Here is an 18,707-nt window from a genome sequence, read left to right on the forward strand (position 1 = left end):
CTACTTGGCCGCAAGAATAGGGTTCCATTTGGGAAGCATCCCAAATGGCTGTGCTGGGGACAATGCTGTCTGGATAGCTGCTTTTGACTGCTAGATTTACAGGGACTCCATCTGTGGCTTGGTTTTGTAAGGGGATCCTGCCTGCCTTAGCCTCAGACCCAGCACCCTATCACAATAGTGTATGGCTGGCTGGCCGCCTGGCTGTCTGTCTGGTCACTCCAAAGAGAGAGTTTCACACCAATTCTTCAGCTGGTTCTCTGTTGCTCCAATTCCAAATTGACCCCCAGCTTCTGGTCCAGGGGAAGGCAACCCTGGTCCAGGGGCGCAGCAGGAGCTTCATGTTTTTTGATTTAACTGACCTGAAAGACCAGGTTTGTTGAATTTAGGCAATCATACTGATCAATTAGCTCAGTTGGTCAGGTGTGATGTGGTGCCTAGTTGGAACAAAATCCTGTATTACCTGCTGCACTACAGGAACAGGGTTCCCTACCCCTGCACTAGTCCATAGTAAACAGAGTATTTGAGCGGCGTTGAGCGGTCGGGAATCGCTCTTGGAGTGATGCCGCCCCAGCGCTCCACTTCCTTCCCACGGCTCGGCATTCACAGGGGGAAAAAGTCTAAACTTCTGCTCCAAATTCGCTCCATTCATTAAAATCACCATTTAACCAACACCCATCTATTTTTGTGACTACCTGGACCTACCATTTGGTTTTGAAGTATTGAAAACCATATGATTTGAATGAAACGTATTTGAATAAACATGAAAAGGTGAATGTAAGAAGCGCTCATCATTTCAAAATGTTTTAGTAAACAGCATACAGTATAAACACTGTAAACAGGTCAGGAGCCTGACAGGGAGCCTAAGAAGGAACAACAATTCATTATTTAGGCTATATTATTTCTATTTCTATTCAAGCCTATGGCCTACAAAGAAAGACATTGTGAAGCATTTGCGAGTGCGACACTAGGCTGGTAGAGAGTCGGGGACATTAGGAGCTCAGCATTTAAACAACATTTGGTTGTATTAAATTATTATAGTCTATAAATTGCGCATATAGGCTGTGACTTACTTAGAGTTAAATACAAATTAAACGAAAAATGCCTTAATAGGCTAAAGTGCCTTTGAATTCATTTTTAGAAACACCAGTTTGGCCCGAGTGGTGCTTGCCATGGTGCCTGGAGAGCAGACCCGCGGCGCTTTCAGAGCCACTGGGGATGCTAAACACCCCTTTGGCCACTCCTGCCAGGCTGGGCAGGGATGCAGAGTTTTTTAAATTTATTTATAGGTATAGGCCTAAAGGTTTTTAGGCAAAATAACCCAATCAAAACGGAAAGCTCCTTGAAATGTGGAATATGCCAGGACTATTGGTCCAAAATCAATGATGGCCTATTGTATAGATAATAGAACACAAATGAAGGAAACTTTTAAGAGCTCAGATGTTTTGTTTATAGACACTTTGCTACAATGACACACTTAATTAGCTACCCATCTAATTCCTTTTAGCATGTGCACGTAGTAATAAGTACACCATCATGCTTTCGGGACATTATATCACCACACTCCCTCGTCTTTATAAGTCACCTTGGTTTAACACCTGTGTGTTTTATCAGTTTCTTTATGAAAATATTAAGTGAACTCCATGACAGTAGCTAAAGCAAGGGGCTCTAGCAGCACACAAGAAGACCACAAATGCATGCTGGGCCGGGCCGGGCATGCCCTGAGCTGGTGAAGTGAGCGTTACTGGAGCGAAATTGGAGCGGGCGAGAAAACCGAAACTCGCTCAGCACTCCAGTCAAATTGGGCACGCTCCTCGCCCCACCCCAGCGCCACTCCGCTGAAATACTCTGATAGTAACTAATGTGGATTTGAAAATGCCTGATAGGTTTAAGCAATATGGTAATAGCTTCACCAACATGCTGGTGGAATTTTGGCATATTGCTTTTACCTATACCAGTCATCTCAGATTTGCACCTGTGGGTTTTAAAGACTAGTGCCTAGGGAGTAGGGGCTAGGGAGTAGGGTTGATTTGGAGCTGGTGAGAGACTAGTGCCTAGGGAGTAGGGGCTAGGGAGTAGGGTTGACTTGGAGCTGGTGAGAGACTAGTGGCTAGGGAGTAGGGGCTAGGGAGTAGGGTTGACTTGGAGCTGGTGAAAGACTAGTGGCCAGGGAGTAGGGTTGACTTGGAGCTGGTGAGAGACTAGTGGCTAGGGAGTAGGGGCTAGGGAGTAGGGTTGATTTGGAGCTGGTGAGCGACTAGTGGCTATTGGCTAGGGAGTAGGGTTGACTTGGAGCTGGTGAGAGACTAGTGGCCAGGGAGTAGGGTTGACTTGGAGCTGGTGAGAGACTAGTGGATAGGGAGTAGGGTTGACTTGGAGCTGGTGAGAGAATAGTGGTTAGGGAGTAGGGTTGACTTGGAGCTGGTGAGAGACTAGTGGCTAGGGAGTAGGGTTGACTTGGCGCTAACTGAGACTAGTGGTTAGGGAGTAGGGTTGACTTGGAGCTGGTGAGAGACTAGTGGCCAGGGAGTAGGGTTGACTTGGAGCTGGTGAGAGACTAGTGGATAGGGAGTAGGGTTGACTTGGAGCTGGTGAGAGAATAGTGGTTAGGGAGTAGGGTTGACTTGGAGCTGGTGAGAGACTAGTGGCTAGGGAGTAGGGTTGACTTGGAGCTGGTGAGAGAATAGTGGTTAGGGAGTAGGGTTGACTTGGAGCTGGTGAGAGACTAGTGGCTATTGGCTAAGGAGTAGGGTTGACTTGGAGCTGGTGAGATACTAGTGGCTAAGGAGTAGGGAGTAGGGGCTAGGGAGTAGATTGATTTGGAGCGGGTGAGAGACTAGGGAGTAGGGGCTAGGGAGTAGATTGATTTGGAGCGGGTGAGAGACTAGGGAGTAGGGGCTAGGGAGTAGATTGATTTGGAGCGGGTGAGAGACTAGGGAGTAGGGGCTAGGGAGTAGGTTGATTTGGAGCCGGTGAGAGACTAGTGCCTTGTTGTGGGAGTCAGTCAGCTGTCCATGTTGACCCCATAACGTGGTGTGACTCAACAGGTGTGTTTTGTGTGTCAGGGTCAAGCCAAGCGGTATCTGTTACTTCACCATCATGCAGAGCTACGGTGTGTGGATCAACATCAACAACATGCAGATATCTGACACTGAACTATTAGAGGACTGAGAGCTCAGATTCATTTCATAGTGTTTTTAGATTGGAGGAGATTATTTCATAGATTTACAGTAAATGGCAAGTGGGATATCAATAAATGAAAGTATTTTTCAAACAGAGTACAGTAATGTTTTACACATGGGAATAGTCAGAAGCAATGTCAGACAGACATGTGTTGTTATTTTGGGTTCTGTATTGAAATGAGCTAATGTTTCGCGATCCTATGATTAGAGGTCTGTTCATCTTTGGTCGGTGCGTGTGACCCTGTATGCCACAGTGGGAGGGCCCAGGAGAGAGCGTGTTCACGGCCCAGCCCCCTTGACGTGACAGCTGGGTGAAGCGGATTTAGACAGCAGCCGTATCTATCTCCTAAGTTAAGCAGTGTCAAACTGAACTGAAGTTGGGAACGATTGGAAATCCGCGTCAAACAAGTGTCTGTTCGGTTCCAACGAAACCTACCTTAAATTAATCGTTCTAAATAACCTGTGCTTTCACAGAGCTGACTGATCTCTGTGAGATTGCAAAAACATTCTCTATAAAACATTGTTGCCTACCGTTTACCGCAAAAATGATGATGCACTCGTCTCAGAAGGACACAACCTACACAAAGATATTTGTAGGGGGTCTTCCATATCACACCACGGACTCCAGTCTCAGGAAATACTTCGAAGTGTTCGGTGATATCGACGAGGCTGTTGTTATAACAGACAGACAGACTGGCAAATCCAGAGGTTATGGATTCGTAAGTATTATAGATGTACATTTGAATGTCATTGTGATTGATTGATTGATCGATCGATTGCGTAATTATTTTATGTCATATATTGTTAAATGCAGACATTATGGGTAGAATCTAAAATGTTTCCAGCACCAATATGTCTTAAATGAAAAAGGCTATCATTAGCCTATCCATAATGCATCTGATGTCACTTAATTGATTCACACCATTTTGTAGCCCATTTATGAATGGTCAATGAATTGCATTGCATGAACAGTTCCTGAATGGGCAAACCATTCTATTCTGCTAAGTATTCAGCTGAAGCTTTAGGCGTGGGGTCTTGGGCTCAGGAGGCCCACGACGATGTGATGGAATCATCCTAGAATTGCTGACTTGTGCTTCATAAACCATGTCTTTACCTTCAACTAATGAAGGAACATTTTTCTCTACACTTTTCCTTATTCTGATTGTAATACCCTCGTGCTTTTCTTATTGGAACATGATCAATACTTATAAATGAATTGTTGTTCAATGAACAGCTTCCCACTGAGTGAACATCTGATCAATTCAGACAATGGAAACATGTATTTATTTCTTATTCTTCCCTTTCCATCCCTCAGGTGACGATGGCAGACCGGGCGTCTGCGGACCGAGCCTGCAAGGACCCAAACCCCATCATCGACGGCCGGAAAGCCAATGTGAACCTGGCCTACCTGGGGGCCAAGCCCAGGGTCATGCAGCCAGGTGAGGGGATGGACGCGCTGGCGGAGGGCTACGCCACACGTTTATTTCACAGCTTGGACGACCAAGGTGGCGTACAAACAATGACGAGCTGCTAAAACGAGCAAACTAACCACCTGCTTACAGTGTGTTTTCACACGGTGTGTAGCATGGTAGATGTGTAGCATGGTAGATGTGTAGCATGGGGTTTAGACGAAGTCTACTGTAGTGGGGGGAACTAGCAGAACAGACAGTGAAGCTAGTGTGAATGAAGATACGTTATGATTAAAGTGTGTCTCCATTTTTACAGACACCAAATGTTTAAAATGTGTTTTTTTCCCCTACCATTTACATGATCTATAAGAACTGGAGCAGTTACATTGGAAGCACTGATCACATTTGTTATAATGGAATTATAATGTATTTATAATATGTGTATGGGTCACGCTTTAGATTGAACACACAGCGGTAGAGCTAAAAACCACTTGTTCTTATTCCAGGTTTCTCATTTGGTGTTCCTCAAATCCATCCAGCGTTCATCCAGAGGCCTTATGGGTATGTTATGGCATAGTGATACTCCTTGTCTTGTTGGAAGTGTGTCATATTAAAACACCGTATTTCACTGCACCTGTCCAGTGTATGTCACAATAACATGTATTTTATTTTTATTAACATCTTTTACAGGGTAGAAAATGTTGAACTAGTGTAAGGTTGTAGAATGACCGTAACTTTCCCAAGATGTTCCAGAAATCCTGGTTAGAAGATTGTGACATTGGGAAAGTTACCAGAATTTTGCATCTCTAAACTAGTGTTAGAATATCCTACTTAACACCACCTGTTGTCTTCACAGCTGCTCATTTTGAATGATCTATGTTCCCGTTTCTATTCTTACCCGCAGTATCTAGGGATTTTCATCTTTTAAAAAATAGCTTGGATTGTAAAATGTAACATTTTCCTTCTCCAGAGTTGTGTAACTGTAAGCCACCCTGCCCATTCATTCTCTGTTGAGTGTAGAGGTGGGACTGTGTCTTGTGTGGTGTGCATCTCTGCGTGCCATTCTTAGATTCTAAAGCGTGAATCTAATTCTGATTCTAAACGTGATGTCACCAGTTGTCAATGTTGTCTATCTCTCTCTGATCTGACAGGCTGGCTCACGGTTCAGAAACTGTATCTGATGGAGGGACATGATGGTTTGAGGATGAATAGCTGAGTCTGCATTGGGCAGATCACTAAGGTCTTACCAGTAAACTCTGACACACACAAACAAGCTGAAATGGTGATTAGATGCATGGAAGTTGTTTTTCTTTTTCATTTTTCTGTTGCGGTTTTCCATAGTCCATAGATTGGTGTGTGTGCCTTTGTTTCAGTATGAAGTGGTGTTCAGCTGGACTGCGTGCTTCTCTTTACTTGCAGTGGGGGGGTAGGGGGGGGGGGGGGGGGGGTGAGGAATATTTCTGCAGACTCTGAGAGTTTGGTATTTCAGATTTAACTTTGTCACGGGGTGTTGATGCTGATCTGGGTTTTAAACTTGATTTTTAACGATTGATTGTGTTGTAGCCTGTATTCCCCCCGTTTGTTAGTTAACAACGTTATCATATGTTTTGTTGTTGATGGGGTTGATCACCAGTGTTGCTACGTGACTTGTCTTGGACCTTCCGAACCCCCCACACACCAACACAACTCCTGGCTGCATGTTGGAGATCGTTTCCTGCCTTTGGTTTTCTCTGCTCATGATGTTGTGGTTTCTGTTTTCTTTCTCTAATTAACCCGTTGCTTCCTCCTGTAGCTCACATCATCTTCTCTCTCTTTCCCTCCTGCTCATGACGTAGACCAGGAACCAACTCAGTGAAAGATATTTGATGGCTAGAACTAATGTTACAAAAGTAGGGTGTATATTACTGTAAACTTTTGAAGTTTATATTGGTATCTTTCAAGGATTTAATGTAATCTGTCACAAGAAATCTTGTGGCCTTTTGGGGTACTTCAGATTATCACAGGTATCTAATAATCTCTGGTCTTCTCTCCGGCCTTATCACAAGTAAAATATATGAAATAATTAAATAAGATGATTTTAAAACAGAAAATAGAATGACAAAGCTGTAAAACATTATCCTAAATACAAACCATCAAGTTAGTGAATACCATTGGTGTTTATATTGAGAGTTTCAGCATGAAATTATTCTAGTTATTTTACTATGTCAACATGTATTTGTTGTCAGTGTTTTGGAGTCCAACTGGTGGCAGGTGTGATAAAAGTCACTAGTTGGAAGAGTTGCAGAGTTAAATGAAAATAATGCCATTGTTGATTAGATGCTTTTATTTGATTAATTAGGCTATTTTTACTACAACCATATGGTCTATGTACTAGAAACTCCAGGACAATATGGTACAGATAAAACAAATGAATAACATATAATAAAACAATTCAAGTATAAATTACCAAAGTTACGATAGATTGCCATAGATTTTCTGTTAATTTACCAAAATTACTGAAGATTCCAGTAACTTTTGTAAATTACTGGTAGCTTTGCAACCCTAGCTAGAAGTCTGAAGCCATAAACCACTCTAGAAATGTGTCCATATAGAGAAGAGAAAGAGTGAGAGAAATGGCGAGAGGAAGGATGAAATCGGAGAATGGTGTCACTACTGTGGGACACACGAGACAGTATGTTTATAGTGTGGATGGATTCGTAATGGAGCCAGGCCGCTCTACTGGAACAATACAGGGAACGGAGATGACTGAGAACACCTACAGTTCCAAAAGGAACTCTTTTATTCAAACGGACATCCTGATCCACTCTGTTGTCGCTCATTGGTGACCCAATATCTCATTTGTTGTAATACCAAAGGTCTGATACTAGTTCTCACTGAGTGTAAACTGACAGCAAATACCATTCTAAGTAGATAGTAGTGTGGAACATAGATTAATACTAACCAAGACATCCAAGTAGGCTACAGAAGTTATAACCTTTACCATGTAAAACATACAGCATATTTAAAAGGCATACACACAGCCAGTAAACATGGAGTGTAAACTGATCTCAGATAAGTTGTTTGCAGAGTGGTAGACTACTGGTCAGGCAGCAGCTGTTCACAGTGTTCTACACGGCTTCTCAAATTCCGCTGGAAAATGAGAGTCGCTCGGCGGTGCCCTAAATAATGGATGTTGTAGACAGGGCCTTCGCTGGCTCGATCACTCGCTCGCCGGCGGACAACAGGTGGGCTGCCTGAGACATGTGCCTGGGGGCCGGGGGGCCTGTGTGCCTCTGTTCTAGGGGATTACCCATGTGTCTCAGTGATTTACAAAGCACCTTTATTTAGCCCTGAACTTTCAACACAAAATGGCCGCCTGCCCTGTCGTCCTCCAACCAGAGAAAAGGTTCATGTCGATCGGACCAGTTTTAGCAGCAGCAGCAGGAGTAGGACCTCTGCCTGTCCTCTGTGTCTTCTACAACTCTGTCTGTCCTCTGTGTCTTCTACAACTCTGCCTGTCCTCTGTGTCTTCTACAACTCTGTCTGTCCTCTGTGTCTTCTACAACTCTGCCTGTCCTCTGTGTCTTCTACAACTCTGTCTGTCCTCTGTGTCTTCTACAACTCTGCCTGTCCTCTGTGTCTTCTACAACTCTGTCTGTCCTCTGTGTCTTCTACAACTCTGCCTGTCCTCTGTGTCTTGTCCTCTGTGTCTTCTACAACTCTGTCTGTCCTCTGTGTCTTCTACAACTCTGTCTGTCCTCTGTGTCTTGTCCTCTGTGTCTTCTACAACTCTGTCTGTCCTCTGTGTCTTCTACAACTCTGCCTGTCCTCTGTGTCTTCTACAACTCTGCCTGTCCTCTGTGTCTTCTACAACTCTGTCTGTCCTCTGTGTCTTCTACAACTCTGTCTGTCCTCTGTGTCTTCTACAACTCTGTCTGTCCTCTGTGTCTTCTACAACTCTGCTGGACAGACAGGTGTTACAGTCATAGAGAGACAGACAGGTGGACTCTGTTACAGTCATAGAGAGACAGACAGCTGGACTCTGCTACAGTCATAGAGAGACAGACAGGTGGACTGTTACAGTCATAGCGAGACAGACAGGTGGACTCTGTTACAGTCATAGAGAGACAGACAGGTGGACTCTGTTACAGTCATAGAGAGACAGACAGCTGGACTGTTACAGTCATAGAGAGACAGACAGGTGGACTCTGTTACAGTCATAGAGAGACAGACAGGTGGACTCTGTTACAGTCATAGAGAGACAGACAGGTGGACTCTGTTACAGTCATAGAGAGACAGACAGGTGGACTCTGTTACAGTCATAGAGACAGACAGGTGGACTCTGTTACAGTCGTAGAGAGACATTTACTCCTCTAGTGAGGTTTCCAAAATGTCAGTTTGTCTTTTAGAAAGTAATTAACTCCCTACAGTTTATGAAGAGGATTTCAAATTGGGCTACCTCTGACATTTACCACAATTAGACCACACCACTCAACAGCTGATTTAACAACCCACCTGTAGCCTATAATGAAGAAGAGAGAGAAGAGAGAAGAGAGAGAAAGGGAATAGTAAGTCATGAGGTCACTGAGACAGAGGAATGGAATATTATCCTCCAGAGTTGACGGAGGTCATGCCATGTGCTGCTGTAGGAGAGAGAGAAGCTCAGCTTGTCCTTTAGTGATGACAAGAGGAGAAAAAATAGCCTCCAGCCTCTCCTGTCACTCTCCCGGACGTGTGTGTGTGTGTGTGTGTGTGTGTGTGTGTGTGTGTGTGTGTGTGTGTGTGTGTGTGTGTGTGCGTGTGCGTGCGTGCGTGCGTGCGTGCGTGCGTGCGTGCGTGCGTGCGTGCGTGCGTGCGTGCGTGCGTGTGTGCAGGCGTGTGTGTGTATATGACATGGCACATCTTAGGACAGTTGGTCTCTGTTTGCTGTCTGTCTGTCTGTCTGTCTGTCTGTCTGTCTGTCTGTCTGTCTGTCTGTCTGTCTGTCTGTCTGTCTGTCTGTCTGTCTGTCTGTCTGTCTGTCTGTCTGTCTGTCTCTCTCTCTCTATCTCTCTCTCTCTCTCTCTCTCTCTCTCTCTCTCTCTCTCTCTCTCTCTCTCTCTCTCTCTCTCTCTCTCTCTCTCTCTCTCTCTCTGTCTCTCTCTGTCTCTCTCTGTCTCTCTCTGTCTCTCTCTGTCTCTCTGTCTCTCTGTCTCTGTTTCTCTCTCTGTCTGTCTCTCTCTCTCTCTCTCTGTCTTTCTCTGTCTCTGTTTCTCTCTCTGTCTGTCTCTCTCTCTCTGTTTCTCTCGCTCTCTCTGTCTTTCTCTGTCTTTGTTTCTCTCTCTCTCTCTCTCTCTGTCTCTCTCTCTCCCTTTCTCTCTCTGTCTGTCTCTCTCTCTCTCTGTTTCTCTCTCTGTTTCTCTCTCTGTTTCTCTCTCTCTCTCTCTCGCTCTGTCTCTCTCTCTGTTTCTCTCTCTTTCTCTGTCTCTCTCTGTCTCTCTCTCTCTCTGTTTCTCTCTCTCCCTCTGTCTCCCTCTGTCTCTCTCTCTCTCTCTGTCTCTCTCTCCCCCCATCTTGAAAAATATTTATAACAATAATATTAGAAAACTAAGGTATGTAATTTAATAATAGAAAATGTTGAAGTGTGAACATTCATACATAATCCGTCTGTCTCTCTGCCACATGCTGCTACGTTTTCATTTTCTTCTGTGAGGCGTCTCTTTCATTTCAGTTGACTTTGTATCTGCGTTTGAGGACTTAACGTGTGTGGGCATGTGGTGTGTGGTGTTGGACTGATTGTATGTTGACTGGGATAAGTTGAGTTGCAGTTCTTTCTTGGTGTGTTGTGGTGCTGTGCGATCAGCTGGCATTGTGAGAGAACCCTCGTTCAGACACAGAGGGCTGGCCGGTCTGTCTTCTCTAATGCCTAATTAAAGGATGTGATTCCTGAGCTTCAGACAGAGCTGTCTCGTTTCATGATGATTCCTGAGCTTCAGGCAGAGCTGCTCTGGTTTCATGATGATTCCTGAGCTTCAGACAGAGCTGTCTCGTTTCATGATGGTTCCTGAGCTTCAGACAGAGCTGCTCTGGTTTCATGATGATTCCTGAGCTTCAGACAGAGCTGTCTCGTTTCATGATGATTCCTGAGCTTCAGGCAGAGCTGCTCTGGTTTCATGATGATTCCCGAGCTTCAGACAGAGCTGCTCTGGTTTCATGATGATTCCTGAGCTTCAGGCAGAGCTGCTCTGGTTTCATGATGATTCCTGAGCTTCAGACAGAGCTGTCTCATTTCATGATGATTCCTGAGCTTCAGACAGAGCTGCTCTGGTTTCATGATGATTCCTGAGCTTCAGACAGAGCTGTCTCGTTTCATGATGATTCCTGAGCTTCAGGCAGAGCTGCTCTGGTTTCATGATGATTCCCGAGCTTCAGACAGAGCTGCTCTGGTTTCATGATGATTCCTGAGCTTCAGACAGAGCTGCTCTGGTTTCATGATGATTCCTGAGCTTCAGACAGAGCTGTCTCGTTTCATGATGATTCCTGAGCTTCAGGCAGAGCTGCTCTGGTTTCATGATGATTCCCGAGCTTCAGACAGAGCTGCTCTGGTTTCATGATGATTCCTGAGCTTCAGACAGAGCTGTTCTGGTTTCATGATGATTCCTGAGCTTCAGACAGAGCTGCTCTGGTTTCATGATGATTCCTGAGCTTCAGACAGAGCTGCTCTGCTTTCCTTTTGGCTCGAAACCTTCTCTTTTTTACCCAGGGTTCCATTGGGTGGTGTTGCTGTGTTAATGAAATGAGGACTGGGTTGACGTTGTTTTGTCTTTGTGACGCCTGCTCCTGAGCTGGGTTTCAGTGTGTGTCCCAGATTGCCGAGTGGCTCTGTCTGTCCTCTGACCTTTGACATCTTTGTCCTGCAGGATCCCAGCCCACTACGTCTACCCCCAGGCCTTTATGCAGCCAAGCACCATGGTCATCCCTCACAGCATGCAGTCGCCCGCCGCCACGGCCTCCGCCGCCTCCTCCCCGTACCTCGACTACACAGGAGCAGCCTACGCTCAGTACTCAGCCGCAGCTGCCAGCGCCGCGGCCGCCGCTGCCTACGAGCAGTACCCGTACGCAGCCTCCCCGGCCCCTGCGGGCTACATGGCTGCAGCAGGGTATGGTTATGCGGTCCAGCAGCCCCTAGCAGCCGCAGCCACCCCAGGAGCAGCCGCTGCAGCTGCTGCCTTCGCCCAGTACCAGCCTCAGCAGCTTCAGGCAGACCGCATGCAGTAACTGACCACAACTACTACTATTACTGAGCCTGGATAACAGAAGAGGGGGAGGCTATAGAGAGGAGGGGGGAGGTCATACTCACCCCCAGGACACTACAAGGGGAGAGGTGGGGGGAGAGTGTGAGGAGGGGGGAGGGATGAAGAGTGGAGTGGTGGTCGTCAACCTTGGCTTTAGAACATGCAGCGCTGCTACCAAAAGAGCCTGAAGAGAATAATCTCATAACTGAAGAGAATCATCTCATAACTGAAGAGAATCATCTCATAACTGAAGAAAATCATCTCATAACTGAAGAGAATCATCTCATAACTGAAGAGAATCATCTCATAACTGAAGAGAATCATCTCATAACTGAAGAAAATCATCTCATAACTGAAGAGAATCATCTCATAACTGAAGAGAATCATCTCATAACTGGAGAGAATCATTTCATAACTGGAGAGAATCATTTCATAACTGGAGAGAATCATTTCATAACTGAAGAGAATCATCTCATAACTGAAGAGAATCATCTCATAACTGGAGAGAATCATTTCATAACTGGAGAGAATCATTTCATAACTGAAGAGAATCATTTCATAACTGAAGAGAATCATCTCATAACTGAAGAGAATCATCTCATAACTGAAGAGAATCATCTCATAACTGAAGAGAATCATCTCATAACTGGAGAGAATAGTTACTTCATTATTCAAATATCATCAGTGTTGTCATCACTAAAGTAGTGTTTTTTGTTGTTGTCATTATATCAGAAATATTTAATATTTATTAATCAGGACAAATATCTAGAATTATTATTTAAGATATGACCTCATAACCAACCAAGTTTAAGTTAATAATTTTAAGCATATTTAATGTGTAGTAAATTAAATGTGTGATTTTGTACAACTTTCACAAGTGCACTGAAGTCTAATCAGGTATTTTTCCCTCAAATTTCTTAAACGAGATGGTCAAACCAAAAACACTTTTGGTCACTTTTCACCTTTAATACTTTTAAACCTGCATTTTGAACTATGCAATTTGAACTTGTAAAAGATATTTAGTGAAATATGTCTTCTACAAATATATATATACAGTTAAAGTCGGAAGTTTACATACACTTAGGTTGGAGTCATTAAAACTCTGTTTCAACCACTCCACAAATTTCTTGTTAGCAAACCATAGTTTTGGCAAGTCGGTTAGGACATCTACTTTGTGCATGACACAAGTAATTGTTCCAACAATTATTTACAGACAGATTATTTCACTTATAATTCACTGTATCACAATTCCAGTGGGTCAATAGTTCACATACACTAAGTTGACTGTGCCTGGAAAATTCCAGAAAATGATGTCATGGCTTTAGAAGCTTCTGATAGGCTAATTGACATAATTTGAGTCAATTGGAGGTGTACCTGTGGATGTATTTCAAGGCCTACCTTCAAACTCAGTGCCTCTTTGCTTGACATCATGAGAAAATCAAAAGTAATCAGCCAAGACCTCAGAAAAAAATATTGTAGACCTTAACAAGTCTGGTTCATCCTTGGGAGCAATTTCCAAACGCCTGAAGGTACCACGTTCATCTGTACAAACAATAATACGCAAGTATAAACACCATCGGACCACGTAGCCGTCATACCGCTCACGAAGGAGACGCGTTCTGTCTCCTAGAGATGAACGTACTTTGGTGCGAAAAGTGCAAATCAATCCCAGAACAACAGCAAAGGACCTTGTGAAGATGCTGGAGGAAACAGCTGCAAAAGTATCTATATCCACAGTAAAAGGAGTCCTATATCGACATAACCTGAAAGGCCGCTCAGCAAGGAAGAAGCCACTGCTCCAAAACTGCCATAAAAAAGCCAGACTACGGTTTGCAACTGCACATGGGGACAAGATTGTACTTTTTGGAGAAATGTCCTCTGGTCTGATGAAACAAAAATAGAACTGTTTGGCCATAATGACCAGCGTTATGTTTGGAGGAAAAAGGGGGAGGCTTGCAACCCGAAGAACACCCTCCCAACCGTGAAGCACGGGGGTGGCAGCATCATGTTGTGGGGGTGCTTTGCTGCAGGAGGGACAGGTGCACTTCACAAAATAGATGGCATCATGAGGATGGAACATTACGTAGATATTTTGAAGCAACATCTCAAGACATCAGTCAGGAAGTTAAAGCTTGGTTGCAAATGGGTCTTCCAAATGGACAATGACCCCAAGCATACTTCCAAAGTTGTGGCAAAATGGCTTAAGTACAACAAAGTCAAGGTATTGGAGTGGCCATCACAAAGCCCTGACCTCAATCCCATAGAAAATTTGTGGGCAGAACTGAAAAAGCGTGTGCGAGCAAGGAGGCCTACAAACCTGACTCTGTTACACCAGCTCTGTCAGGAGGAATGGGCCAAAATTCACCCAACTTATTGTGAGAAGCTTTCGGAAGGCTACCCGAAACGTTTGACTCAAGTTAAACAATTTAAAGGCAATGCTACCAAATACTAATTGAGTATGTGTTACGCACGTCGTTTGAATGAGGAGACCAAGGTGCAGCGTGGTAGGCGAACATCTTACTTTTATTAAAATGAACACCGAAAAACAACAAAATACAAAACGAACGTAAAGTTCTGCAGGCTACACAGCAACTATACAAAATCAAGATCCCACAAACTAAGGTGGAAAAAAGGCTGCCTAAGTATGATCCCCAATCAGAGACAACGATAGACAGCTGCCTCTGATTGGGAACCATACCAGGCCAACATAGAAATACAACATAGATTGCCCACCCTAGTCACACCCTGACCTAACCAAATAGAGAATAAAAAGGCTCTCTAAGGTCAGGGCGTGACAGTATGTAAACTTCTGACCAACTGGGAATGTGATGAAAGAAATAAAAGCTGAAATAAATCATTCTCTCTGCTATTTTTCTGACATTACACATTCTTAAAATAAAGTGGTGATCCTAACTGACCTAAGACAGGGAATTTTTACTAGGATTAAATGTCAGGAATTGTGAAAAACTGAGTTTAAATGTATTTGGCTAAGGTGTATGTAAACTTCCGACTTCAACTGTATATAATAATGTTACTATAATAATGTTTGTACCTATGCAAAACAGTGAGCTAGAGGGGTGATGTTAGCTGTCTTCTGTGTTCCTATGGGGGTCAGATCAGATCCAGTGAGGGCAGGACAGAACAGCAACTGGCTTGAAGCTTTTCCTGTCTATAGAAGCTGCTCCTCTCTCTATGTTGGAGCACCAGCTACCACACACACACACACACACACACACACACACACACACACACACACACACACACACACACACACACACACACACACACACACACACACACACACACACACACACGGAATGTGGAGCTTTTATATTCTAGAATGTTTTTCCTAATGTGCCTTAAAATATTGGTATTTGGAAAATATTTAGGTATCTTTTAATTAGAAAAGACAGATTTGCACCCTTTAGTTAGAGTCAGGGAGTAGGCCTGTATTGAATAAATAATGTGTTCATGTTATATCAGAGGTATGTTCTCCAGAGATAGTCACATTGTTATTGTCATGTATGTACTATAGCTACAATGATGATAAACACTAAATATAACGGCATGAAGTAAACCTTTTCTTCATCTATACAACCTATTTTCTTGTTATTTTGTAGATATCTTTCTCTTTCTAATGTGTTCGGACAACGATAGAGAAATGTTACAGCGTAAACTATTAGATATACATTATAATACTCTCTATCCTAGAAAACATATTTTTTTTCCATAGCTGTGATTTTGTTATTTACTTTGTGAGATTGACTGTTTTACAATGTTGGGAACTTTTTATACTTGAACTGTTTCATACAAAGGAATATGTTAACACACGCTATATATTTTTAAGAAGAATACTTTGAATGTCACTGGACATAAACTACCAAGTCTCTCAGAGATTCCAGTACAATATTCTATTTATCTTGCCTTTTCAAATGTGTTGTTCTGCAAATACAATCATTCATTTAATTAGATGAAATAAACAGCCTTTTAGCTACTTATAGTCGTATTGTAGTTTGTACATAATTACACAACTGACAGAAAGCAGTTCACTGTACATCAACCAAGTCTCACCTGATGGGGCACATCCTTCTGTCAAACACTATCAACACCTCATCAGTCTGATCTCTTATTGAGAAGAAACCTTGTCTTATCATGGGGAACGTATTGGAGTTACAGGGTAGGTTAGAAGAAACCTTGCCTTGCCTTATCATGGGGAACGTATTGAAGGTACAGGGTAGGTTAGAAGAAACCTTGCCTTGTCTTATCATGGGGAACGTATTGAAGGTACAGGGTAGGTTAGAAGAAACCTTGTCTTATCATGGGGAACGTATTGGAGTTACGGGGTAGGTTAGAAGAAACATTGTCTTATCATGGGGAACGTATTGGAGTTACAGGGTAGGTTAGAAGAAACCTTGCCTTGCCTTATCATGGGGAACGTATTGAAGGTACAGGGTAGGTTAGAAGAAACCTTGCCTTGTCTTATCATGGGGAACGTATTGAAGGTACAGGGTAGGTTAGAAGAAACCTTGTCTTATCATGGGGAACGTATTGGAGTTACGGGGTAGGTTAGAAGAAACATTGTCTTATCATGGGGAACGTATTGGAGTTACAGGGTAGGTTAGAAGAAACCTTGCCTTGCCTTATCATGGGGAACGTATTGAAGGTACAGGGTAGGTTAGAAGAAACCTTGTCTTATCATGGGGAACGTATTGGAGTTACGGGGTAGGTTAGAAGAAACCTTGTCTTATCATGGGGAACGTATTGGAGTTACGGGTAGGTTAGAAGAAACCTTGTCTTATCATGGGGAACGTATTGGAGTTACGGGGTAGGTTAGAAGAAACATTGTCTTATCATGGGGAACGTATTGGAGTTACAGGGTAGGTTAGAAGAAACCTTGCCTTGCCTTATCATGGGGAACGTATTGGAGTTACGGGGTAGGTTAGAAGAAACCTTGTCTTATCATGGGGAACGTATTGGAGTTACGGGGTAGGTTAGAAGAAACCTTGTCTTATCATGGGGAACGTATTGGAGTTACGGGGTAGGTTAGAAGAAACATTGTCTTATCGTGGGGAACGTATTGGAGTTACAGGGTAGGTTAGAAGAAACCTTGCCTTGCCTTATCATGGGGAACGTATTGGTGTTACGGGGTAGGTTAGAAGAAACCTTGCCTTGCCTTATCATGGGGAACGTATTGAAGGTACAGGGTAGGTTAGAAGAAACCTTGTCTTATCATGGGGAACGTATTGGAGTTACAGGGTAGGTTAGAAGAAACCTTGCCTTGCCTTATCATGGGGAACGTATTGGAGTTACGGGGTAGGTTAGAAGAAACATTGTCTTATCATGGGGAACGTATTGGAGTTACAGGGTAGGTTAGAAGAAACCTTGCCTTGCCTTATCATGGGGAACGTATTGGAGTTACAGGGTAGGTAGGCCATACAATGTACATAGGTGAGGTCCAATGACATGTGAAGGACACAGTCAGGGTGAGAGACTCTTTAGAGGGAAACAGCCGTGCACTGATCCAGTCAGAGGTTGCATCCCAAATGGCACCCTATTCCCTATATAGTGTACTACTTTAGACCAGAACCCTATGAGCCCTGATCCAAAGTAGTGTATTGTATAGGGAATAGGGGGCCATTTAGGAAGCAGACGATGCTATAGAGTTTGGACAGCTGAAGATGGGGACATGTGAGGAAACTACATTCACTTCCAAAGAATGTACCAACTGTAAGAGACACTACTCCTCCGCTCTTAACCGTCAGACCATCTCTGTCTACGTGTGTCAGGTCTGAACAACGGTGGACTGAAGTCTCTTCCAAAATGTTTCTCTTCAAAGATTATTCTAAGACTCAATTCTAAATTTAACTTAAATTAATTCAGGTGAGTCAGTGTCTAGTTCATTTCTATGTGGAATTTGAATGTCTGAGTTTGCCAGTTTGGTTGCAGTCCATGGTGCTACATTCCCATGCTGTTCATGACACTGCTGTTTAGGTGATATATGATTGGCCTGACAAATCAAAACAAACTAAAACCAGGAAGAGGAAGCTGAACTAGACAACTTGTATTATTACTTCACTTGATCATCTGAAGAAGAAAAAATCTTGGTTGGTGTCCTCTAAACATTAACTCTCCAACGAGAGATTTTGAGTCTTGTTGATTACATAATCCCCCTCTCTTGAGAGATTCTGAGGCTTGTTGATTACATTATCCCCCTCTCTTGAGAGATTCTGAGGCTTGTTGATTACATAATCCCCTTCTCTTGAGAGATTCTGAATCTTGCTGATTACATTATCCCCCTCTCTTGAGAGATTCTGAATCTTGCTGATTACATTTTCCCCCTCTCTTGAGAGATTCTGAATCTTGCTGATTACATTTTCCCCCTCTCTTGAGAGATTCTGAATCTTGCTGATTACATTTTCCCCCTCTCTTGAGAGATTCTGAATCTTGCTGATTACATTTTCCCCCTCTCTTGAGAGATTCTGAATCTTGCTGATTACATTTTCCCCCTCTCTTGAGAGATTCTGAATCTTGCTGATTACATTTTCCCCCTCTCTTGAGAGATTCTGAATCTTGCTGATTACATTTTCCCCCTCTCTTGAGAGATTCTGAATCTTGCTGATTACATTATCCCCCTCTCTTGAGAGATTCTGAATCTTGCTGATTACATTTTCCCCCTCTCTTGAGAGATTCTGAATCTTGCTGATTACATTTTCCCCCTCTCTTGAGAGATTCTGAATCTTGCTGATTACATTTTCCCCCTCTCTTGAGAGATTCTGAATCTTGCTGATTACATTATCCCCCTCTCTTGAGAGATTCTGAATCTTGCTGATTACATTTTCCCCCTCTCTTGAGAGATTCTGAATCTT

At 43.4% G+C, this 18,707-nt stretch overlaps 1 protein-coding gene across 1 annotated transcript; it reads left to right on the forward strand.

Moving 5' to 3' along the window:
- Positions 1 to 3,727: 3,727 nt before the first annotated feature.
- On the forward strand, positions 3,728 to 11,824 carry rbm24b (RNA binding motif protein 24b). Its single transcript, XM_038977491.1, has 4 exons — positions 3,728 to 3,898; positions 4,495 to 4,618; positions 5,095 to 5,149; positions 11,467 to 11,824. Exons 1-4 carry the CDS (start codon positions 3,728 to 3,730, stop codon positions 11,822 to 11,824), a joined length of 708 nt encoding a protein of 235 aa, XP_038833419.1.
- Positions 11,825 to 18,707: the final 6,883 nt, after the last annotated feature.

The sequence above is a fragment of the Salvelinus namaycush genome, chromosome 37 (genome assembly GCF_016432855.1).
Source record: "Salvelinus namaycush isolate Seneca chromosome 37, SaNama_1.0, whole genome shotgun sequence".
Lineage (NCBI taxonomy): Eukaryota > Metazoa > Chordata > Actinopteri > Salmoniformes > Salmonidae > Salvelinus > Salvelinus namaycush.

What these genes read in the sequence shown, in the direction of transcription:
- rbm24b (XM_038977491.1), top strand. Translation starts at nt 3,728, where the DNA reads ATGATGCACTCGTCTCAGAAGGACACAACCTACACAAAGATATTTGTA. An exon ending in AATCCAGAGGTTATGGATTC is followed by an intron (nt 3,899 to 4,494) that starts GTAAGTATTATA and finishes TCCATCCCTCAG; the next exon opens with GTGACGATGGCAGACCGGGC. An exon ending in TTCATCCAGAGGCCTTATGG is followed by an intron (nt 5,150 to 11,466) that starts GTATGTTATGGC and finishes TTTGTCCTGCAG; the next exon opens with GATCCCAGCCCACTACGTCT.